Source organism: Mesoplodon mirus (assembly GCF_964341445.2).
Source record: "Mesoplodon mirus genome assembly, chromosome: 15".
NCBI classification, from domain to species: Eukaryota; Metazoa; Chordata; class Mammalia; order Artiodactyla; family Ziphiidae; genus Mesoplodon; species Mesoplodon mirus.
The window spans coordinates 13,316,836-13,338,570 of NC_138991.1; the positions used below are offsets into that span (position 1 = coordinate 13,316,836).

The following is a 21,735-nucleotide window of genomic DNA, read 5'->3' on the forward strand; positions in this document are numbered from 1 at the left end:
CCCCACCCCCTGCCTTTGGCAACCACCAATGTGTTCTCTGTAGCTATGAGTTCAATTATGGGTTTGTTTTTTGTTTTTAGATTTAGATCATGCAGTATTTGTCTTTCTCTGATGTATTTCACTTAGCATAATGCCCTTAATGTCCATCCATGTTGTCGCAAATGGCAAGAGCTCCTTCCTTTGTATGGCTGAATAATCCATCATAGACATAGACCCCATTTTCTTTACCCATTCATCCATCAGTGGTCACTTAGATTGTTTCCATATTTTGGCTACTGTAAGTAATGCTTCAGTGAACATGGCAGGAGGGGTCAGTGCACATAGCTTTTCGAGTGATTTGATTTCCTTGGAATAAATACCCAGAAGTGGAATTGCTGGATCATGTGGTAGTTTTTTGGTTTTTTGTTTTGTTTTTTTGGCTGCGTTGGGTCTTCGTTGCTGCGCGTGGGCTTTCTCTAGTTGAGGCGAGTGGGGGCTACTCTTCGTTGTGGTGCGCGGGCTTCTCATTGCGGTGGCTTGTCTTGTTGCGGAGCACGGGCTCTAGGCGCGTGGGCTTCAGTAGCTACAGCACACGGGCTCAGTAGTTGAGGCTAGCAGGCTCTAGAGTGCAGGCTCAATATGTGTGGCACATGGGCTTAGTTGCTCCGCGGCATGTGGGATCTTCCCGGACCAGGGCTCAAACCCGTGTCCCCTGCATTGGCAGGCGGATTCTTAACCACTGCGCCACCAGGGAAGTCCCTCATGTGATAGTTCTATTTTTAATTTTTTGAGGAACCTCCACACTGTTTTCTATAGTGGCTGCGTCGGTTCTTTTTAGCTTTTGAAGTGCTTTTACACCTAGCATCCTGTATGGTCTTTTCAACCACTCCTTTTATAAGAAAAGCCATTGGTTTCCTTCCTGCTGATGAGGAGCGTCCAGCTCAGAGAGACAGGAGCAGGCTGAAGGCATAACTGGGCTTAGAGATTGATTCTGTGGCTTCCTGAGCTGATGAGCTATGTCATGTCTACCCCCAACCCCGCCCCGCCCACCTCCTCTTTTAGGCCTCAGTGAGTCCATCTCAGGAAAGGAGCTGACCTGTAGGGGAAAGACCTATAGGACAGGCCCTGAGTGTGTCCTAGGAGCCCAGGATGGGGCTCCTCACCGTGTGCACAGGGAGATGCTTGTGCGTGGAGCCGGGGTTCCTAACAGAATCTCCAGGGGAGCTCTTAAGTTCCAGTGCCCAGGCCATACCCAGACCAATTAAATCAGCACCACTGTGTGTGGGGGAGGGGCAGACATCAGGCTATTTTACAGCTCCCAGATGATTCCAATATACAACTGAAGCTGAGGGCTGCTGAAGCAGGAGAGTAGGTGCTAGAAAGGGTGCATTTCTGCAAAATCCCAAAAGGGCTTGCTAGCAGCTCCTCGAATAAAACCCTCCCTCCAGGGGCCCGCTACACCCATAATAAAGTCTACTGTGTCCTGCACCGCCTGGCCTCCACCTCCGTCTCACTCCACTCAGCATAGTACACCCAGTCGCACTGGCCTCCTCTCTGTTCCTTGGCTGCATCAGTGCTTGTTCCAACCTCAGGGCCTTTGCTCTTGCTGTTCCCACTGCCTGGACCGCTCTTCCTCCAGAGCGTCACAGGTCTGGCTCCTCTGGATGCTCCAGGTCTCAGCTCAAATGTCACCTCCTCAGAATGTCAAGAAGGCCTCCGTGGTGTATGTTTATAGCACTTTTCACTCTCTGGAATTACCTGGATTTACTTACTTGCTTCTTTGTCCTCTTGCTAAAACGTACGCCCCATGGTTGTGGGGACCTTGTTTGTATCCCGGCACCTAGAACAAGGCCTGGCACTCTGAGTGCTCAGGAAATATTTGGGGGAAGAAAGAATCACGGAAGAAGGCTTGGAGATGTGTTGGTGGGTCTGAATATAGTGTTTGGGGATCCTTGCTCAAGGCAAGGGAGTCGGAGCCTGTTTGTCATCTGCCAAAAGCACAGGTGAGAGTGGAGAGGGTTGCTCTCACCTAGTCACCAGTCCCTGTCCCCTCCCGGTACCCAGCCCAGTGGAGGAGCCGGGCTTTGTGCTAACATCCTTTTCACAGCAGCAGATACCTCCCTCATACCACAGCAGGGACATCAGGCCCTGCAGAAGGGCTGGTGGAATGTTCTACTTCTGACCAGTCTCAGACCACCTGAGATATACAAATTAATCCGTGAGATCAGTGGCATGACATTCTAATGAGGGATTGGTGACATCACCTTGTAATGAGGGCTCTTAGATCGAAGATTTCTGCCCTGGGCCCTGGGAATGACAACTACCCCCCTTTCCCCAAGTTGTCCCCTCCTGGAAGAAGCTATCACCGTGCAGGAGACCTGCCTCTCTCACCTCCTTTCCGGGATCCACACACAACTGAGAAAGTTCTGCATGCCAGGTGGTGGTCTAAGTGCTTGCTCAGGGTGTCTTAGTCCATCCTGGCTGCTGTACTAGAAAACCAGAGACAGGGTGGCTTATGAACAACAAAAATTTATTTCTCACAGTTCTGGAGGCTGTGAAGTCCAAGATCAAGGTGCCAACAGTTTCAGTGTCTGGTGAGAGCCTGCTTCCTGGTTCATAGGTGGCACCACCTTCTCTCTGTGTCCTCACATGGCAGAAGGGGCAAGGGAGCTCTCTGGGGTCTTTTATTAAGGCACTAATCCCATTCCTGAGGGCTCCACCCTCGTGACCTAATCACCTTCCAAAGGTCACAACTTCAGATACCATGATATTGAGGATTAGGTTTCAACATAGGGATTTGGGGAGGATGCAAACATTCAGTCTATAGCACAGGGATATTCTAATCCCCATTTTACAGATGAACAAAGTGAGAGGTCTCCTTGCTCTGCCATCCTTTAGGAATAGGACATCACAGGCTGGCTGACCAGTGCCCATATTCCGCTCACAGAAATGTTTTGTTTGACTTACACACTTTTTTTTTTTTTTTTTTTTTGAGGTACGCGGGCCTCTCACTGTTGTGGCCTCTCCCGTTGCGGAGCACAGGCTCCAGACACGCAAGCTCAGCGGCCATGGCTCACAGGCCCAGCCGCTCTTCCCGGACCGGGGCACGAACCCGTGTCCCCTGCATCGGCAGGCAGACTCTCAACCGCTGCGCCACCAGGGAAGCCCCTGACTTACACACTATTTTTAACAGTTTTTGAAGTTGGCAGATTTTCAACAACTGTGAGACTTCACATTTTAAAAATGAGAGTTTCCAGCTTCTGAAAAATAGACATGGGCCATATGTGGCCGCACTGGGCTCCTGTCCCCACTGATGGTATATTTTCCACTTTGCCACAGTCCTCCTCACCCCCATTCCCTATTGTCTGAGGGTACAACCAAGTTCATTTGCCATTTATCATTGCACTTGCCCTGCTACTCCTCTCTCATGGAGCAATATTTCTGCGTTCGAATGCCTCTATCAAAAGTGGTAAAGTGAGAGGGGCTTCCCTGGTGGCGCAGTGGTTGAGAGTCCGCCTGCCGATGCAGGGGACACGGGTTCGTGCCCCGGTCCGGGAGGATCCCGCATGCCGTGGAGCGGCTGGGCCCGTGAGCCATGGCCGCTGGGCCTGCGCGTCTGGAGCCTGTGCTCCGCAACGGGAGAGGCCACAACAGTGAGAGGCCCGCGTACCGCAAAAAAAAAAAAAAAAAAAAAAAAAAAAAAAAAGTGGTAAAGTGAGAGATAGAAAGAAGGAGGTGTGTGGGTTTCAAGTTTTTCTTATACTTGGTTACGTTACCTGCCTGGTCCACATGGGCATTTGAGTTTTTCCTTTGCTGTAACACTTTGTTCATACCAGATGGTCACCCTTCTAGGGACAATGCATTGGAACTTCAATTTATTATAATAATAACAAAATCTAGTATCTAATGGGTACTTGTTGCCAAGCATTTAATCATCATGACAGTCCTCTTAATCAGGACCTGTTATCATCTCCATTTCATAACTGAGGAAACTGATGCAGTGTGTGATGCCCGCACCAGAATAGGAACTCCTTAAGCTTGTTCATCTTTGTGCCAGCTTACCGCTGTTTGAAACAGTGATTGAATGAATGAATGAATGATGTTCTCCTCTAAGTGTTCATCTGATTGGCCCCAGGAGACCACAAATGTTGACTCATCATAGGTCATCTGAAACCTTCCCGTTGAAGGAACAGGCTCTAATCAGTGTCATTGCGGATTCTTTAGCTGTGTCTGCTGTGTAATAGATCACCCCCAGCTCAGTGACTTAAAGCAATGATTATTTACTTCTGATGAGTTTGTGAGTTGCCAGGTGGGTCTCCTGCTTCAAATGATATCAGCTGGAAGGTCCCAAACGGCTGGCAGCTAGTGTTGATCAAGAGATGGGAGCTCCTTTGGGGCCATCAGCTGAACGGCTCCATCCTCCTCCACATGGCCTTTTCCCATGGCTGCTTGTACTTGGTGGTCTCAGGGTAGCCTGACTTCTGAGAGCGTACATGTAAAAGCTGCCAGGCCTTCTTAAGGCTTTAGCTTCAGAAGTTCTAGGGGCCTAGGAGCAGGAGTGGCTGGCAGCTTCCTGAAGGAGGGGTTCCAATGAGATAAATGCACCCCTGCTTTTTTTTTTTTCCTGCTCTTGACATTCTATTTGAGTGTCAGGGGCCCAGTGAGAGAGTCTGATTGGCCAACTTTTGTCATAGGATCACCCTTTGGTCACATGGCAGGAGAGAGTGGGGCATCTTGGCAGGGAAGAGAGAATCCTCAAGAGGAAATTGGGGTACTGTTGTCAAGAGAAGGGGACCAGATGCTGGACAGACAGAAAGAGTTAGAAAGCGCCGCACAGCCCCTGAGTAAATGGCTCTGCCCCAGGATGAGCAGTTAACATTTTTGAATAAATGAGTGAATGAATGGAGGATGGATGGATGGATAGATGAATTTTTTTTAAGTCACGTATAAGTAGAATGCCCAAATCTGTGTGGCAGCTCTTCCAGGGCAGGGGCTGCACAGTTCAGGCACTGCTGAGGGTTTGGGAGCCACACACCCCCGCCCCGTCATTTTATGGGCCAAAGCCAGAAGCCTGGCTGTGCTCAGCATCCTCACCCCAAAGATGGGGCTGATTGGAGCTGGCCCTGGAAGAGAGAGCATGCACAGTAATGAGGGACCGGCCTGCGCAGTGGGTGGGCTCCTGCCACCCCCGACCCCGCCCCACCATGAACACGGGCAGCCCGGCCCTCACTCCCTTTCTTCCAGCCACTGGGCACCTGGACACACAGTAACACCTGGTGACACTCAGTGAGTCCCCCAGAGAAACTGATCCCAGCTCAGAGAACACCTGTGACCCAGGCTGTCTTCCCACGTGACAGTCTATTTCCAGCTGCTAATTAGACAGCACAGCACTCCAGGGTTGGAAACAGACCTGTCATTCGAAATTCTCTCTGACTCCCATCTCTAAATTTAGTGGGTTATTTGGTGAAAGTTGCTTCAGACTCCCTCCCCTGCCTGTGAGGACAGTCTTCTCAAATAATTGCCAAGTGTCAGGCCATTTCCAAGGTGAGCTAATGAGACACGCATCTCCTAATAGCAGGGGCCTGATGGGTGAGCATGGTGCCCATGGCTGTGGGTTGGGTGAAAGGGAAGAAATAATTGGATTATTAATACCAAGCAGTCAAAATAGCCTTTCATCCGTTTTATATTCTTCTCGAAGGAGACTACAGTCTCTGGAAACCTAAATATGAGTTCTGTGGGGGGTGAACAGTGCTGAGAACGTGTGGGGTTAACAAGTGGGAGGGGCAGTGACTGGCATTGCCAGCCCTGGCCAGGCAGTCGCCGCCGAGAACCAGCCCGCAATTAGGCGTGAATAATGACTCTGTCACGGTCCGACTTTATTGCTTTTGGCCAAAAGCCCTTTGCAGAAATAACTTCGTAGCTTGCTGCCAGGGAAGCTTTTGTCTGTAGCCAAGACAGAACAACAAAGAACAGAGGTGGGAAGAACTGTGTGTGATTCCCGTTTCCCCTAAACATCCGGAAGGTCAGCAGGTGTGGCCTACCCGGAAGGCCTGGGCAGGGGGCAAGCGACGTCCAACCTCAGGTATGCCAGGCTGCCACACCTGCTCCCTGCTCCTGCCATTCTGGTCTTCATTACGGTCTTCAAACCGACCCAGCTCATTCCCACCACAGGGCCTTTGCACTTGCTTTTTCCCTTGCTTAGAAAGCATTGCGCCCACAACTGGTTTCTCACCCACCTTCTGGTGTCGGCGCAGACATCACCCCTTAGAGGCCTCCCCTGATTTACTCTATCCTGTCATCCTGACAACTCCCTTCAAAGCACTTAAGATCATCTGAAATTCATCTTCACTTGTTAAATATGTGTCTCCCCCACCAGAATATCAGCTCCTTCAGGACAGAGGCCTGGCCTGCCTGGTGATCAGAGCTGTTTCCCAGCATTCCACACAGCACCTAGCACATAGTAGGTGCTCAGAAAAGATCAGGTACCTTCGAAGGGTTGCAGATGGGCCCCCAGCCAAGCTCCAGAGGAGCTTTGTTTGGCCCGCTCCATGTTTAAAATGTATTGACTGTTTTTACTCTGAAAATGGCATCCCCACGGGTGTGGTCTGGTCCCCACCCCTCCCTGTGACCCTAAATCCAGGCCATGTCACTCACTTCTCTTGCCTGGGCCCTACAGGCATTTGAGTTTGTGTCCCCACTTTAGACAAAGGCCACTGCACACAGGTGTCTCTCCACAGGTGACCAAACAGCATTCAGAATTCCTGTGAGCCCAGGCGGTGGGCCAGTCCACTGGCCTCCGGCCCAGCCAGTCCCATTGACTGGATTGAGGCCTGGTTCCCAGTGGGCAGGACCCAGTGGTCCTCATCTTAGGAGTTCGTGCCCAGGCCATTAATGGCATTGAACTTCATCGTGCTCTCTTTTGAGCCTTCTGAGTCATCGAGGAGGGAATTCCATTAACCCCTCTGTTGTGGTCTTCAAAGAGGCCTGCTCCCCTTGCAAGAAAATGTTCAGTGCCCTTGGCAAGCAGGAATTTAACCGTAATGTCACTACATTTGTTTCTTTGTGCTGCTATCCATTTATGGCAGGGGTTCTCACCTGGGGGCAATTTTGTACCCCCCAGGGGACATTAGGCAATATTTGAAGACCTTTTTTTTTTTTTGCTGCGTCAGGTCTTAGTTGCAGCACGCAGGATCTTCATTGTGGCCTGCAGGATCTTTTGTTGCAGCACACAGGCTCTTGCTTGTGGCACACAGGCTTCTCTCTAGTTGTGGTGTGTGGGCTCTGTAGTTTGAGGCACATGGGCTTCTCTCTACTTGAGGTGCAAGGGCTCAGTAGTTGTGACGCGCAGGCTTAGTTGCCCCACAGCATGTGGGATCCTAGTTCCCCGACCAGGATTGGACCCGTGTCCCCTGAATTGGAAGATGGATTCTTTACCACTGGACCATCAGGGAAGTCCCGGGAGACATTTTTATTGCCATCGTTGTGGGTGGTTGCTACTTGCATCTAACAGGTAGAGGCCAAGGATGCTGCTAAACATCCTACAGTGCACACAACTGCAGAGAATGACACAGCCCCATACGTCAGCAGTGCCCAAGTTGAAAGACCCTGGTTTAGGGCAAGTGGTGCTCCTTCCCCATGGAGGGAGAAAACTGCCTTTGTAACTAAATTTACGGACATAAGAAAGGGAGTGGACAGAAAGCTGTATCTGGCACAAACAAGGGTGCAGGTGACAAGCAGAATTTCCGAGACCCTGGCCTGTGGGCTGCTGGGGTCAAGGTCAGTCATGTCGCCCTTCTGGGGAGCAGAGTGGACTGTTGGCTTCACACCAGGAGCCCCGGGCCTGGAAGCTGCCCATCTCACCAGAAAATTCCTGGGAGCTGCCTATCCAAATGCAGCGGTTGATTCTGGGAGAAGCGTCATGTCTCAGGCTGAGTTCTAGAAGGTTGGGGCTGTTTGCAGCTCTCCTGCCCAGCCAGGCTATGTTAACGTTCCTCCCAAACCCAGCCCGGCACCCCCCGGTCAAAGGCTCCCCTCAGGACAAGCCAGCAGCCACCCAACGAGACGGGGGACGGCAGCCTCCTGGACCGGGCAGCTTCCCGGTAGACGGTGGCCCTGAGCTCCTGGGGCCAAAGGGCCAACCCTGCGGAGGGTCATTGCTCACGTCAGCAGGAGGAAAGGTCTGGGGGAAGCGAGGGCCAGTTCCCCAAAATCAGGTCAGCCAGTTCTGTTTGGGTTTCTGCACTTATGAGGTGGCTTCCTTTCTGCTTAAAAAGACGGGACTTTTAAAAAAGTGAAAATAAATCAATGTTTTCAATGCAGATGTAACTGGGGCACCTCCATTCTCTGCAACGAGGAGGAGAGGCTGTTACCATGCTTTCACATCCAGGGCAAGCTTGCTTTCTGACTCTTCTGCTCAGAACCGCCTAAGCACGGACCCCATTGATTTAACCCCTTTGGGTCATTCGAGAGAGAGGAGTGTGCATGGGGGAGGCTTCTGGTCACCCCAGGGCTTCCTGAGGCTCGGGGATCTTTGAAATGGGCCTGGGCACAAACTCCAAAGCTTGGCAGATACAGACGGAATCTGACTCAGATCAAGTTTCACTTCCTAGAAGGGGTGACGTGTGCAGGGGAGAGGCTCTCACCCACTGCCGAGCCCAGGCCCCCATGACTTGGCAGGGCCCCCTGTGTTTTCCAGGGGCCACAGGATAACACCCCGCATGCTCATCTCTAGGGCGATCTTCTCACCCCTCCGTCTGGAGGTGGGGCATCCCTGGGGTCCCGTCCATGAATCTGGCCAGGCATGTGTATTGCTGGTAACCAGTAGAATGGCAGGATTAATGCTGGGGACAGCAGGAAAGATGAGGTTCAGTCAGAAAAGATGAAGTGGCTCCCCCTTGACTGCTGGGATGCTCACTTTTGGACCCCTTAGCCGCTGCGTAAGCAATCAGCCACCAGCCTGAGGCCTCCATGCTGTGAGGAAGCCCAGGCCACATGGCAAGGACGCCCCCTGAGGCCCCAGCTGACTGCCAGCAGCAGCCACCAGACTGGGGATTCAGGTCCCCAGCTCTTGCATCTTTTCAGCTGTGGCCTCAGACATGATAAAGCAGACCAGCCATTCCTGTTGCGTCCCTTTGGAATTCCTGAACCCAAGTCCCTGAGCATAAAAAAAAAAAAAAAAAATTTCGGCTGCTAAGTTTGGGGGTAAATTGTTACAGAAAAGTAGTCTGTAGCACACTTGGCGTGTGCCAGTCTTCCCTCTGTTCAATAAGTTATTCATTTATTCAACAATATCCGGAATCTCCCTTCTCACCCCTTCACTGCCCCCACCCTGGTCCAGGCACTGTCTATGGTAGTTATCTCACTGGCCTCCATGTGTCCACCTCACTGCCTATAGTCTGTTCTCCACACACAGCCAGAAGGATCCTGTTAAAATCTACAACCAATCACAGCACTCCTGGGCTAGAACATTCCAGGTCCCACTCAACTCCACTCCAGCCATACTTGCCCACTTTATGTTCCTCAAACACCCCAGCCACATTCCTACCTCAGGACATTTGCACTTGTCCCTCTGCCTGGACTACTGTTCCCCTGAATATCCACAAGGCACATTCCTTCACCTCCCTGAGGGCTCTGCCCAAGTGTCATCTCTCAGAGAGGCCTTTGCCACCCTCCTATTTAAAGATGCAAGCTCCCCCCACCAGCTCTTCCAGCCTCCCGCTCATCACCTTAGGACTCATCACCTCATGTGCCCGTCATTTATTTTGGTGTCTGATCCATGACAGAGTATAGGTTCCTGAATCTGCAGCACGTAGAGTAGGGCCTGGTGCATAGTAAGTGCTCAGTAAATATCTGCTGACTAACTCAAAGAATTAGCACCCAGGCTCTGCCAGGGGCTGGGGCTATGGAGTGAGGAAGAGACATCTCCTACCTGTGCAGAGCTTCCAGCAGGGAAGATGACCCCCTACAAGATACAAACTCCAACAGAAGAGTGCCTCAAGGAATCAGAAGTTATGATGAGGGCTCTGAAGAGAACAAACCTCGGATGAGGCCAGGAATAACAGAGGGAGGCCTGCCGCAGGGAGGGAGGGGAGGGAGGGCTCCCTCCCCACCTGTCACACTCCACCCATCCCAGAGTTCCAGGCCGTGCCCAGGGAACAGTCTATTTTTCTTGGCAGGTGAGGAAACTGAGGCCGAATCAGGACCAGAAGTCAGGACTCCTACGCCCACATTTCTTCCCCCTTTCTGCATCACCTTTCTCTTATCAGCTGGCAGATAAGGATGAGGAAGGTTTGCCTGTGATAAGGCAGAGTTGGGCCCAGGCCAAGGGTTAGCAGCCGTGTCATCAGATCTCTCTATAGACGGAGGCAGATGGTGTCTGGGAAGCCACCTGGGTCAACACTCTGCCCCCAGCTTGCTCTGCCAGTTGGGCTCATTCGGTCGCAAGTGACAGAGAAAGCAACTCCAAGTGACCTAAGAGAAAAGGAGAATTTGATTCATATCCGTAAAGAGGCAAAGCATGAGAAAGGTACCTGAAAGAAAATATCTCACAGCAGTTGAAGGACATGGAAGAATCTACAGGGGCCTGAAACAAAGAACCCAGAAGTAAACCTTGCTCCTTCAGGCTTAGCTGGATACAGGTCTCGAATGTTGGCAAAACCCAAGTATGTTCCATCTCGAAGCTCTGGTCTCTTCTGTGTGTTGGCTTCACTCCAACTCCGTATGAGGCAAAATGACATCAGAGTCTTCCCTCATCCTCATGGTGGACTGACATGGACCGAGTTAGCCAGCTGGAAAGAGGAGGCTCCTCTTTCTAGTTGGACCAAAGTGCCTGGATTACTCTGATTGGCCAGTCACTGAGGCAGGGGGATTGGAAGGCTCTGATTGGCTTAGGTCTGCATGCCGTGGCCCAGTCTCGGAGCTCGGAAGCCAGGGCCTAATTTGAACTTTATGGACCAATAACTGGGAGAAGAGGATCCCCAAAGGAAAACTGAGTGCTGTTACAGAAAGGAGGGTGGCCCAAACTCAACAAGTAACACTAACCAACATTTATCAGGCACTTACTGTATACAGCTCTGTTCTAAGGACTTCACAGACATTAAGCCACTTCATCCTCGCAACTTTGTAAGTGCTATTATTGGCCCCACTTCACAGATAAAGACACTGAGGCCGAAAGAGTTTAAATTACTTGCGCACAAGCTAGTAAGTAGTGGAGCCGAGACTCGAACCCAGGCATTCTGTTTCTAGTTCCCATCTCCACCCCTTCTCCAGCCTGTTCCCTGCTGCATTTCCCCCCAGCGCTTAGCAGTCTATCTGTGTGCCTTCTCCACTCTCTTTGTCAGCTCCGTGAGAACAGGGATTTGTCTGCTTTTTCTTTTCCCCCACTGATCATGATATGGTACCTAGTACATAGCATCTGCTCAGATATTTGAGTGTGTGAATTATATGGTCGTGCACTTGACATGCAAAGCATTGTGATACTCAGCTTCCCAAGACTTCAAATGTATCGTTTCTAAACTTTCTCTGAGCTCTAACTATAATCCATGACCCCATTCTAAGAGTTCACTCGTGGTTTACTATTACTTCCAATCCTGTTTTCTGACCCTTCTCACCTTTAGCAGGAGTCTTTCAACTCCAGCTTCTTATATGTTGACCCTTTAGAATGTCAGCTCCATGAGGGCAGGTACTTTTTTTTTTCACTGTTTTATCTACAGTGCCAAGAACTATGCCTGGCACATAGCAAGCCTTCAAGAATTTCTTGTCACATGAATAGTTAGGCAGGCAACTAGATTCCTAGGTTCTTCTCTTTGTGCCCTAATTTCCTTTCCAGATCCTGAGCGCTTGTCTTGAAACCTGACCCCTCTCTCGTCCCCTGTCCTGCTGGCTTGGTCCTCTGCCTCCAGCTGAAATTCCAAGAACAGGCACAGAGAGCCACCTGATGCCCTTGGACTTGGGTAATGGAGACAGGGAGAGTCTGTGGACTGTAGGTTCCAGGAGTGCCTGTCCTTTCTTTGACAGCCCTGGAGAGGAGGAGAGAGGCTGGCAAAACCTGTTGGCCAGGAAGAAGAGGAGATACCAGGGGAGTGTAAGGTTTAACAGATGTGCATGTGTCATCCTCTGTCTAGACAGCTTCTAGGCTTGTGAGGTTCGGGACCACACATTTCCACTCCTCCACTCTGCTTCCTACTTGCTAAAGCTATTTCCCCTGCCTGAGGCACTCTGTCCTCTACCCTTTCTTCAGAGCCCACCCATATCCTGTGGATTTTTCAGAACTTTGTTCCTCTTAGGCTTCTCAAACTTTTCTCTGTAAGGACTCCTCCACGCAGCCCTCCCTGAATGCCCAAAGACCAGCAGTTCCCCCCTTTTGCTTCCTGTTCGTACCACACACTTAACCTCAGCCGCTTGTATCATTTCTCAGTTTCCAAGTAGGCATGGGAGTCAAGAGAGGACTCGTGGGATCAGAATATCTGGGTGCACATCTCGGGCATGCTATCCGCTTGCTTTATCAGTATAGATGCCCTGCAGGAAACTGATGGCGCCTCCAACAAAGATAGGAGCAGAGTGTAAGAAAATGAATAGTACAGATCTCTCGGGCTGGGAACAGTGGGGAGCACTTGCTGGAACCTGGCAAGGGCCACCCCCAGGAGCTGTGGCCTTCAGTAGAGCAATAAAGGGATGTGGTCGGTTCCTAGCAACTGGGCAGAGAAGGCACCTGGAAAGTACCCAGGCCGCTCTGTCTTCCCATTACTGCCTTCCCTGGGCAGTGTCTCCTTGAGCCAAATCCAGCCAGGAGCCAGAGAGCACAGAGCCCATGGATGTGGTCCATCCAAGCGACGATATTCAGCACCCAAGCAGCACAACCTTGGGGAAATTCTCGAACCTCCCCATGCTTCAGCTTCCTCACCCGCAAATGGAGAATCCTAACTCACCATGTTGTTGTAGGGTGACCTGAGTTGACACAGGAAAAGTGCTTAGAATTTAGAAAAGTACCCAGGGTCCGTGATGAACACATCATATAAATTTTAGTTATTTCTTCATTAGTCTTGTAGGGTATTAACTGTGTTGGTCTGGGCATTTCCTGTTGCAAATGACAACCCCAATTCAGATTAGCTTCAGCAACAAAGGGCACTTGTTTGAGCCTGTAACTGGCTACAAGGTGGAACTTGCTTCAGTCCAGTGTCAGGAGCATCCTCTCTCAGGGGCCAATTGGTAGCTGGGCTGGGCTTACCCCTTCCCGGTACCCACCCAACTGTTTGTTACTTCTCTCTCATTGGCCAGACTTGGGTCACATGTCTGTCTCTGGGCCAATCACTGGAGCTAGAGAGATGAGATGTGCTGATTGGCTACACTTGGGTCACGTGTTCTGTCCTGCACCCACACTGCAGGTAAGCAGAAGAAAAGGAGTTGCCAGTGCCTCCAAGCAGGGCTGGAGTACGAGTACTGTTACCAGGAGAGAGAAAATTCTTTGCCAAGTCAGTAGTATTGTCAATGTCTGTTATGTCCGAAACACTGTTTTAGGTGTTGGGATACAGATGTGAACAAAGCTGACAAAAATCCATACCCTCAGATTATGAACTGACTTTCTAGTGGGGGAGACCAACAAAGAAACAAGTAAAATATCTAGCTGTCAGAGGTGGTAGGTGCTACTGGGGAGGAAAGAGATTTCCGTTTTAACGTGCAAAGGTGAAATTTGAGCAAAGACCTGAAGGAGGTGACGAAAGGGCCGTGAAGAGATCTGGATGAAGGCTCCAGGCAGAGGGTACAGCACGTGCAAAGGCCCTGGGGTGGGGACATGCCTGGCATGTGCAAGGAGCAGCACAGACACCGTGTGGCCAGAGCCAAGTGGGCAAGGGGGAAAGTGGAAGGTGATGAGGTCAGGAAGGGATGGGCAGACTGCAGAGGGTCTTGTAGGTCCTTTGGAGGGTTTGGAGGTTTTTATTTGGCATTAGATGGGAGCCCTTCAGGACTTTTCAGTGGAGGAAGACAGAGTCTTACTTTTGTTTTAACAGGATCCTTCTGCCTGCTTGATAGAAGGAGGTGAAGGTAGAAGCAGGGAAATCAATTAGGAGGCGGTTATAATCCAGGCAGGATTATCCTATTACCTAACCCTATGACACAGTAGGCCCTAAATACATATTTGTAAAGTAAATGAAGGAAGACATAAATGATCTGGCTCTCTAGACCACCTAGGAAGGTCCACAGGTCTGGTGCAGGGGCTCTGGCCCCAGCACAGGGCATCTTCACACCCCACAATTTCCTTTCTTCTCACCTCCCAGGGAACTTCTCCCGTCTGATCAATGCCTTGTTCTGACCACTTCTTCCTCTCCCACTCCCTCTCCCTGGGCTGCCTGATCACTCCCAAACTCCTCTCAGCTACTCTTGTTGGATTTGGGGCTCCTCAGAGGAAGACAGCCATCTGGATCTCTCTGGACAGGCCTAGGTGAGGTCCCAGGCATTTCCCCAAAGCTGTGGTGCACAGTCAGCCTGAGACCCACTCCTCTCTGCAGGTCAGATAAATCCAGAAGCAAGACTGATGTTTCTGAATGCTCAGGATACTACGTGTTTCCAGTGATGTCTTCCTGGGCTGGGAGGGCTTTGCCAAGGTCTGTGAGAAAGACACAGGACGAAGAGAGGTGCGGGATGGACCTTTCATCAAGCTGGTGGGAGTAAGTGGGGGTGTCCGCGGGATGGACAGAGCATCGCTCAGCTAGCGCTGCACCGATTCACCAGATACTCTCTCGGTTCAGCCACCTTGAATCTTTACTAAGAAGAAGGAAAATGGAGGCAGAATCCCTTGTGTCATTTTTAATTGATTTCTCCAGCATACAGAGAGGGGCTGGCACAAGTCCAGGGAAAGTGGGAGCTGGGGGAATTCATCAAAAATCGACCTACTGATGACTTGAGCTGATGAAATAATTAGCTCCTATTATTCTCCAGTCTCTGGTCATGGAGATTTGACTTCCATCCAGAGGAGCAGCATCCTGGCTGAAGGGTTACAGCTGCCTGGGAATGGAGGGAAGCATTGCTAAGAAGACCAACATGGGTGCCAGGCAGAGTCCAGTCAACCATATCCCCCAGCTCCACCCACGATCTGGCCCGGCCCCCCATACCTCCGCATCACAGGCCCAGAGCCAAAAAGGCCCTCCAAGGGCACCTGGCCTCCTACTGTTTCAGAGGCAAATGAGGAAACTGAGGTTGGGAGACTCTTAAGAACTTACCTGGAGATCTGCTTCCAGGAGGTTCTGGTTGAGCAGCTGGCTCAAGCCAGAGTGGGTTTGAACCCAGTCTCTGCCCCTTATTTGCCCGTGTGATCATGGGAAAGTGCTTTTAATTCTCTGTGGCTCGGCTTCCTCATCCATAAAATGGGTATAATATCGATGGGTGGATATGCGGATTAGACAAGTTGATATATCAATACATAAAATGCTTAGAGCAGGGACTGGAGCGTTGCAGGCCCTCAATAAGCATTTGCTGTTACTATTTCTGGTATAAGACAGTTGCTGTTTGTAGGGCATCTGTCAGAAATTCGCTATTATTTTATCACTCGATGTCTATCTGAAGGAACATGAATGTATATATTTTTTTTATTTAACTGTAGTTGGTTTACAATTTTGTGTTAGTTTCAGGTGTACAGCTTCGGATTCTTTTCCATTATAGGTTATTACAAGATACTGAATATAGTTCCCTGTACTATACAGTAAATCCTTGTTGTTTATCTACTTTATATATAGTGATGTGCATCTGTTAATTCTATACTCCTAATTTATCCCTCGCCCCTCCCCTTTTCCCTTGGGTACCCATAAGTTTTCTGTCTGTGACTCTATTTCTGTTTTGTAAATGAGTTCATTTGTATCCGTTTTTTAGGTTCCACATGTGCTATCATATGATATTTGCCTTTCTCTTTCTGACTTACTTCACTTAGTGTGATAATCTCTAGGTCCATCCATGTTGCTGCAAATGGCAATGTTTCATTCCTTTTTATGGCTGAGTAGTACTCCATTGTGTTTATATTCCAAATCTTCTTTATCCATTCATCTGTGATGGACATTTAGGTTGTTTCCATGGCTTGGCTATTGTAAACAGTGCTGCAGTGAACATTGGGGTGCATGTATCTTTTTGAATTAGAGTTTTCATCTTTTCCAGATATATGCCCGGGAGTGGGATTGCTGGGTCATATGGTAGCTCTATTTTTGTTTTTTTAAGGAAATTCCATACTGTTCACCAATTTACATTCCCACCAACAGTGTAGGAGGATTCTGTTTTCTCCACACCCTCTCCAGCATTTATTATTTGTCGAATTTTGATGATGGCCATTCTGACCAGTGTGAGGTGATACCTCATTGTAGTTTTGATTTGCATTTCTCTAATAATTAGTGATGTGGAGCATCTTTTCATGTGCCTATTGGCCATCGGTTTGTCTTCTTTAGAGAAATGTCTATTTAGGTCTGCTGCCTATTTTTCGATTGGGAAGTTTGTTTTATGAATGGGCTGGCTGGAGTGTCAGTCAAGCTCACGGTTTCAGTTGCAAAGCACAAAGCATCCCAGTGTGTTTCCCGAGGTAGGGAGACATGGACTGATAAACAACATGATTCAAGGATCCCCCCACCTCCCATGATTTGGGATAATTCAGGGACCCATTAGAGTCTAGGGCATGTCTCCTTTTCAACCCTCTCAAGCATCCCATTACCTCCAGCAAAAAGTCTGTGGATGGTGCTAATGTGCCTCGTTGCCTTTCAACACCTGCTAATTTCCCTTAAACAGAGAGACAGTGCACGTATGAGAGCTGCCAGCCCAGAGCTCAGCTTAGAGCCTTAAATGTGAACTAGAAGCTTTTAGACGGATGGAGTAACACAGTTTCTGCTCTGTTTGACTTTATTTGTGTGATTAGTTCTACAGGAAAGGGACGCTGCTTTTCCATTTATTCTTGGATAGAAAGTCGTCTTTTTCAAAACCATGTGTTTCGTCTTTTTCAAAACCATGTGTTTATGTCTTTATTTTTAAATGAGGCTATTTAAAGGAGCATGTGAACCAAATGATAGCGGAAGGGTTGTGCAGAGCTGGCAGAAATTGGGGCTATGGCCCCTGAATATGAGAATCTGGGAAACATGAGTTCAGTGGTGAGAGGCCCTCACCAAGCTGTCAGGGAGAAAAGAGGTCAAACACTGTCCCTGCTGTTTTCTCTCCAGGTGACCTTAGGACAGTGATTATGCCTCAGTTGTTCTGAGTTTTGTTTTGTTTTTTTAATTAATTTATTTGTTTGCTTTTATTTTTGGCTGCGTTGGGTCTTTGTTGCCGCGCCTGGGCTTTCTCTAGTTGCGGTGAGCGGGGACTACTCTAAATTACTGTGCGAGGGCTTCTCATTGTGGTGGCTTCTCTTGTTGTGGAGCACTGGCTCTAGGCACGTGGGCTTCAGTAGTTGTGACACGCAGGCTCAGTAGTTGTGGCTCACAGGCTCTAGAGCACAGGCTCAGTAGTCGTGGCACACAGGCTTAGTTGCTCCGCAGCATGTGGGATCTTCCCGGGCCGGGGCTCGAACCCGTGTCCCCTGCACTGGCAGGCGGATTCTTAACCACTGCGCCAGCAGGGAAGCCCTGTTCTCAGTTTTTAAGTGGGGATAATAGTAGTACCTGTGTGAGAGGGTTGCTGGGGAGATTGACGGAGATGCTACGGAATGCCTGACACGGGACCCAGCTGCAGTGGTGCTGATAATAATCTCATAATGGTTTTCACTGTGAACGATGTGTTCCAGTCAGTGCACACCATGTGCCAGGCTCTGGACTCAGCATTCTGCCTTAACTCATTTAATCCTTCATGTCCATTTTATAGATGGGGAAACCGAGGCATAGAAGGGTTGAGTTACTTGCCTAGGGACACCCAGCAAGTAACTTTAAAGTCCATGAATTAAGTATCATATAACATGAGCACAAAGCAGCTGCCCGACACATGTCACTGCAGCCACCCTGGCTATTACAAGATGTGGGATTTAGCAGGTGAGGAGATGGAGGTGGAAGTCGATACTTGTCCGCTGGTCCCGTGAAAGTCACAGTTCCCAGGTCAGCTCCCCGATAGTGTGGCCTTCATCTCATCTCTCTGCACAGATGTCCTTTCAGAGGCCCCTGGGGTGGGAAGCCCTGTGTGGAGCTTGCTCTCTATTCTCAGCCTTCTCTCACTCTGTAGAACACAGAGAACCTCACCAAAATCTCCATTTCTTTATTTATCTGAATATTTATTTGGCACTGTTCTGTGCCAGGCATGGTACTAGGTGCTGGGGGCAGAGCCATGAGCAACACAAAGCCAGCCTCTGCCCTCGTGGAGCCGACCCTCCCATGGGAAGAACTGGGCAATAAATAAAATAATTGCAGGTATAGTAGGGACTATGAGGGAAATAAAACAGGTTATAAAACACAGAGAGTGCCTGGGGCGGGGGCACCACCTCAGATAGGGCAGTCAGGGCAGGCCTCTCCAAGGAGGCGACATTTGTGCCAAGACCTGGCAGAGGAGAAGGAGCTCATCAAACAGAATCTGGGGAAACATTCTTTCAGGTTTAAGGAAGAGGAAGTGCAAAGGCCCTGGGGCAGGAACAAGCTTGACTTGTCTAAGTGACAGAAAGAAGCCGCGGGCCTGAGAGCAATTGAGAGGACCAGGGAGAGGTGGGCAGGGGTCGGATCACACCCGCCCTGTAGGGCTTGGTGGGGAGTCTGCATTTTGTACCCCAAGCCATGAGAAGCCAGGGGAGGGTCTGAGCAGGTGAATGACAGGGCTGGGACTCAGGTGAGCTGAGTGCCTTGCACCTGTCCACCCAGAGTGGGTGCCCCTTCAAACCTGTGCCCTGAGCGCCTCCCTGGTCTCACCTAGTCCAGGCCCTTTGAGTTGTATGTTTGGATTTGAATTTTAGAAAGATCCTGTTGGCTGCCCCCGGGGGGCATGGAGGGTGGGGGCAGGGGAGGAAGTGGGAGATCTCTTAGACGGCTGGTGCTGTCCCTGGGAGAGGTGATACAGGCAGCACATCCCCCTGTGCGGAACCTGGGGTCCATGATGAGTCCCCTGAGCTGTGGCTTGGGGTGGGGTGGGGTTCCCCATGACAGCAGGGGCAAATGGAGTCGTGCAAGGTCACGGGAACGGTGACTCAGCCCGACTCCAATGACCTTGGTTTCCTCCCAACACGTCTGCTTGCTTGCTCTTTCTTTCCTTTTAGACAAATGAGACCAAAAGTCTATATCTGGACAGGACTTGAAGGCTCATTTCCTCAGGAAGTAGAAAAATGACCGCAAAGGGCAGAGTGGGATCTGAGACCTGCCTGAGCCAGGATTAGCTGGCCCGCCGCCCCTCCCCTACCTTTGCTTGTGACCCCATCTGACCCGGGGTCAAGGGGGTGACCAAGGTTGCAGCGGAATGTGACAATTCTTCTCCGTCAGCTTTTTAGCTCTCAGTTTCCTCTGTTGTCATTTTGTTTATTTTGCAACGTAAAACCAATATGAATAACTTGCCCAGTTACAGGATCTGTTGACGGGGGGTACCTTTGCGAACATTCCCGTTGGATTGAGTTCTTATAACAGTCATGTATCCCCATTTTATTCATGGGGATACTGAGGTTCCTCGCTGGCTTATCGATGGGGAGACCCAGCTGGTGAGTGACGGAGCCAGGACTGAAACACAGAGTTGTCCAGCCCAAAGCATCAGCCCGCCTCGTCCAGACCCCTCCCCAAATCTCATGGTACCTGAGAGCTGGGGCCCCGTCCACTCACCTCTGCATCCTCCATGGTGCTGGCAGAGAACAGATGACCAGAAATGTCTGCTCCTCCAGGCTGGGCTTTTTCCTTTCCCTTCACTGGGAGACGATTTGTCTTGCATTGGTTGGATGGTTCAGAGACGGGCTGACTACCTGAGTTGGGACTTGGGCTGCCACCAGCGCATCCAGAGGATCGCTGGCTCCAAGAGAGGAATTCTGTCTGCAGAAGTAGTCTCTGAAGTCTTTCCTGCCAGTCTGTTCTCTGAGCCAGTTGCAAATACTTTTCTTGTAACTTTAACCCAATTGGGTTTTTGTCCTGCTGTAGCTGTCCCTGATCAAAGAAACTCTCACTGTCACTGCCAGAAGACATCGTAGAAATCATTATGCAAGTCTGAGCAGTTGGGCAGCCTTTACAAAAAGATTGACCTGATTCTTTTCCTCTTACTTTAGATCTGTGAGTAGAGAGGGAGGAAAGAAAAGAAGCAAATCCACAAAACACAACTCCAGACTCCTGCATCCTGCCAGAAGCAAGGGATCAGTGGAAACGTAAAATGGCACGCCCCGGTGTCCTGCTTTGCCTGCTCTCTGCAACTGTCTTCTCTCTCCTGGATGGAAGTGTGGCGTTCCTGTCCCACCACCGCCTGAAAGGCAGGTTTCAGAGGGACCGCAGAAACATCCGTCCCAACATCATCCTGGTGCTGACGGACGACCAGGATGTGGAGCTCGGTAAGACCCTGGCCGCTGGCAGGCGGTATCTACCAAGCTCACCATGCTGGGTCTCAGGATCCTGATGCAGGATGCTCGGGTAGACCCTGCAGGGTTCATGTCCAGTCGATTGAACCAAGTCCTGGGGTGGTCCCACACGCGTGAATGTGCAGCTGGGTCCTCGAGGTTAGGGGTCTCCAACCTTTTTCTAATGTGGGACCATTCCTAGATTCCTCCAGAGTCTTAAGGAGAAGAGATGTTAAGACCAATTCATTATTTCTGTCCAATTTCTATTGAGAACCTACTACATTCCAGGCAATATTCTAGGGCCTGGAACTTCAGTAATGAGTCAGGCAGGCACAGTCTCTACTCTCATGGAATGAGGGAGACAGATAATGAGAATCATTGCTAGTTCACATGGAAGATAATTTCAAGAAGGGAGAAATGCTCTGGGGTAACTGAAGAGGGTGCTGGATGCGGGGGAGGGATGGTCAGAGCTATTTTGGATTAGTTATCAGGGAGGGCCCCTCAGAGGAGGTGATATTTGAGCTGACGCTGAACAGAAAGAAGAAACCAGCCTGGGGCGTGTGTGTGCGTTTTATGTGTGTGTGTGTGTGTGTGTGTGTGTGTGTGTGTGTGTATGTATGTGTGTGGGTACCCCTGCTCCACCAATCTTAACAGGTTTGGGTGGGCTCAGCCTTCCTTGGTGGCATCTACGGGCAGGGAAGGTGGGCCCTGTTGCTAGTGACCCGACTCAATTCACAGATGTGGTGCTTCAGGAGGGTGAGGGCAGCCGCCTCTCGTCCTGAGCTGCTTCCCCTCTTAGTGCTGTGGGCTCCAGGGAGAGTGGGTGAGGACAGGGGCCCTTGCCAAGATGTAGTTCCTTTACACGGATGGCGAGCAGGAAGAGGGCACCGTCCCTTTATCGCCCACACAGGGTCCTCCCTGAGCCGTGTCCTCGCTTCACTGTGTAAACCATCCCGGACTTCTCCCCGTCCCTGCTAAGCAAAGCCCTGGGCTCCTCCACCCAGCTGGGCGTCTTCATTTACATGAGGCATTTCTCACCACATTTTCATCCGCCTGAGAAGAAGTCCCCATAAATGAGGCCACCAGGAAGGAGGCCCCCAGAGTCAATCTCAGCTGGACCTTCTGTTCCCCGGCGTCAAACTCTCCCTATATTTCCAGCTTACCTTTGGGGGTCTCTCTCAATGTCAGTCTTCTTCCTCCTTTTCTTGTGTCTTCTCCCCCTTTGAATTCACTGATTTTACTGGTTCCATTTCTCCACATTAAACCCTACACAGCACTGCCCTAGAGATGCATCTAGG

The 21,735-nt window shown here is 50.3% G+C and overlaps 1 protein-coding gene across 4 annotated transcripts in view; it reads left to right on the forward strand.

Moving 5' to 3' along the window:
• The window catches only part of SULF2 (sulfatase 2), a 140,976-nt gene that overhangs the window by 11,215 nt on the left and 108,026 nt on the right, over nt 1-21,735 (forward strand). For all 4 annotated transcript variants that reach the window (XM_082600592.1, XM_082600591.1, XM_082600590.1 and 1 more), the window contains exon 2: nt 20,156-20,431. In XM_082600592.1, coding sequence (XP_082456718.1) covers nt 20,257-20,431 — 175 coding nt within the window. In that variant the 5' untranslated portion in view covers nt 20,156-20,256. The remainder of the gene's footprint in view (nt 1-20,155; nt 20,432-21,735) is intronic.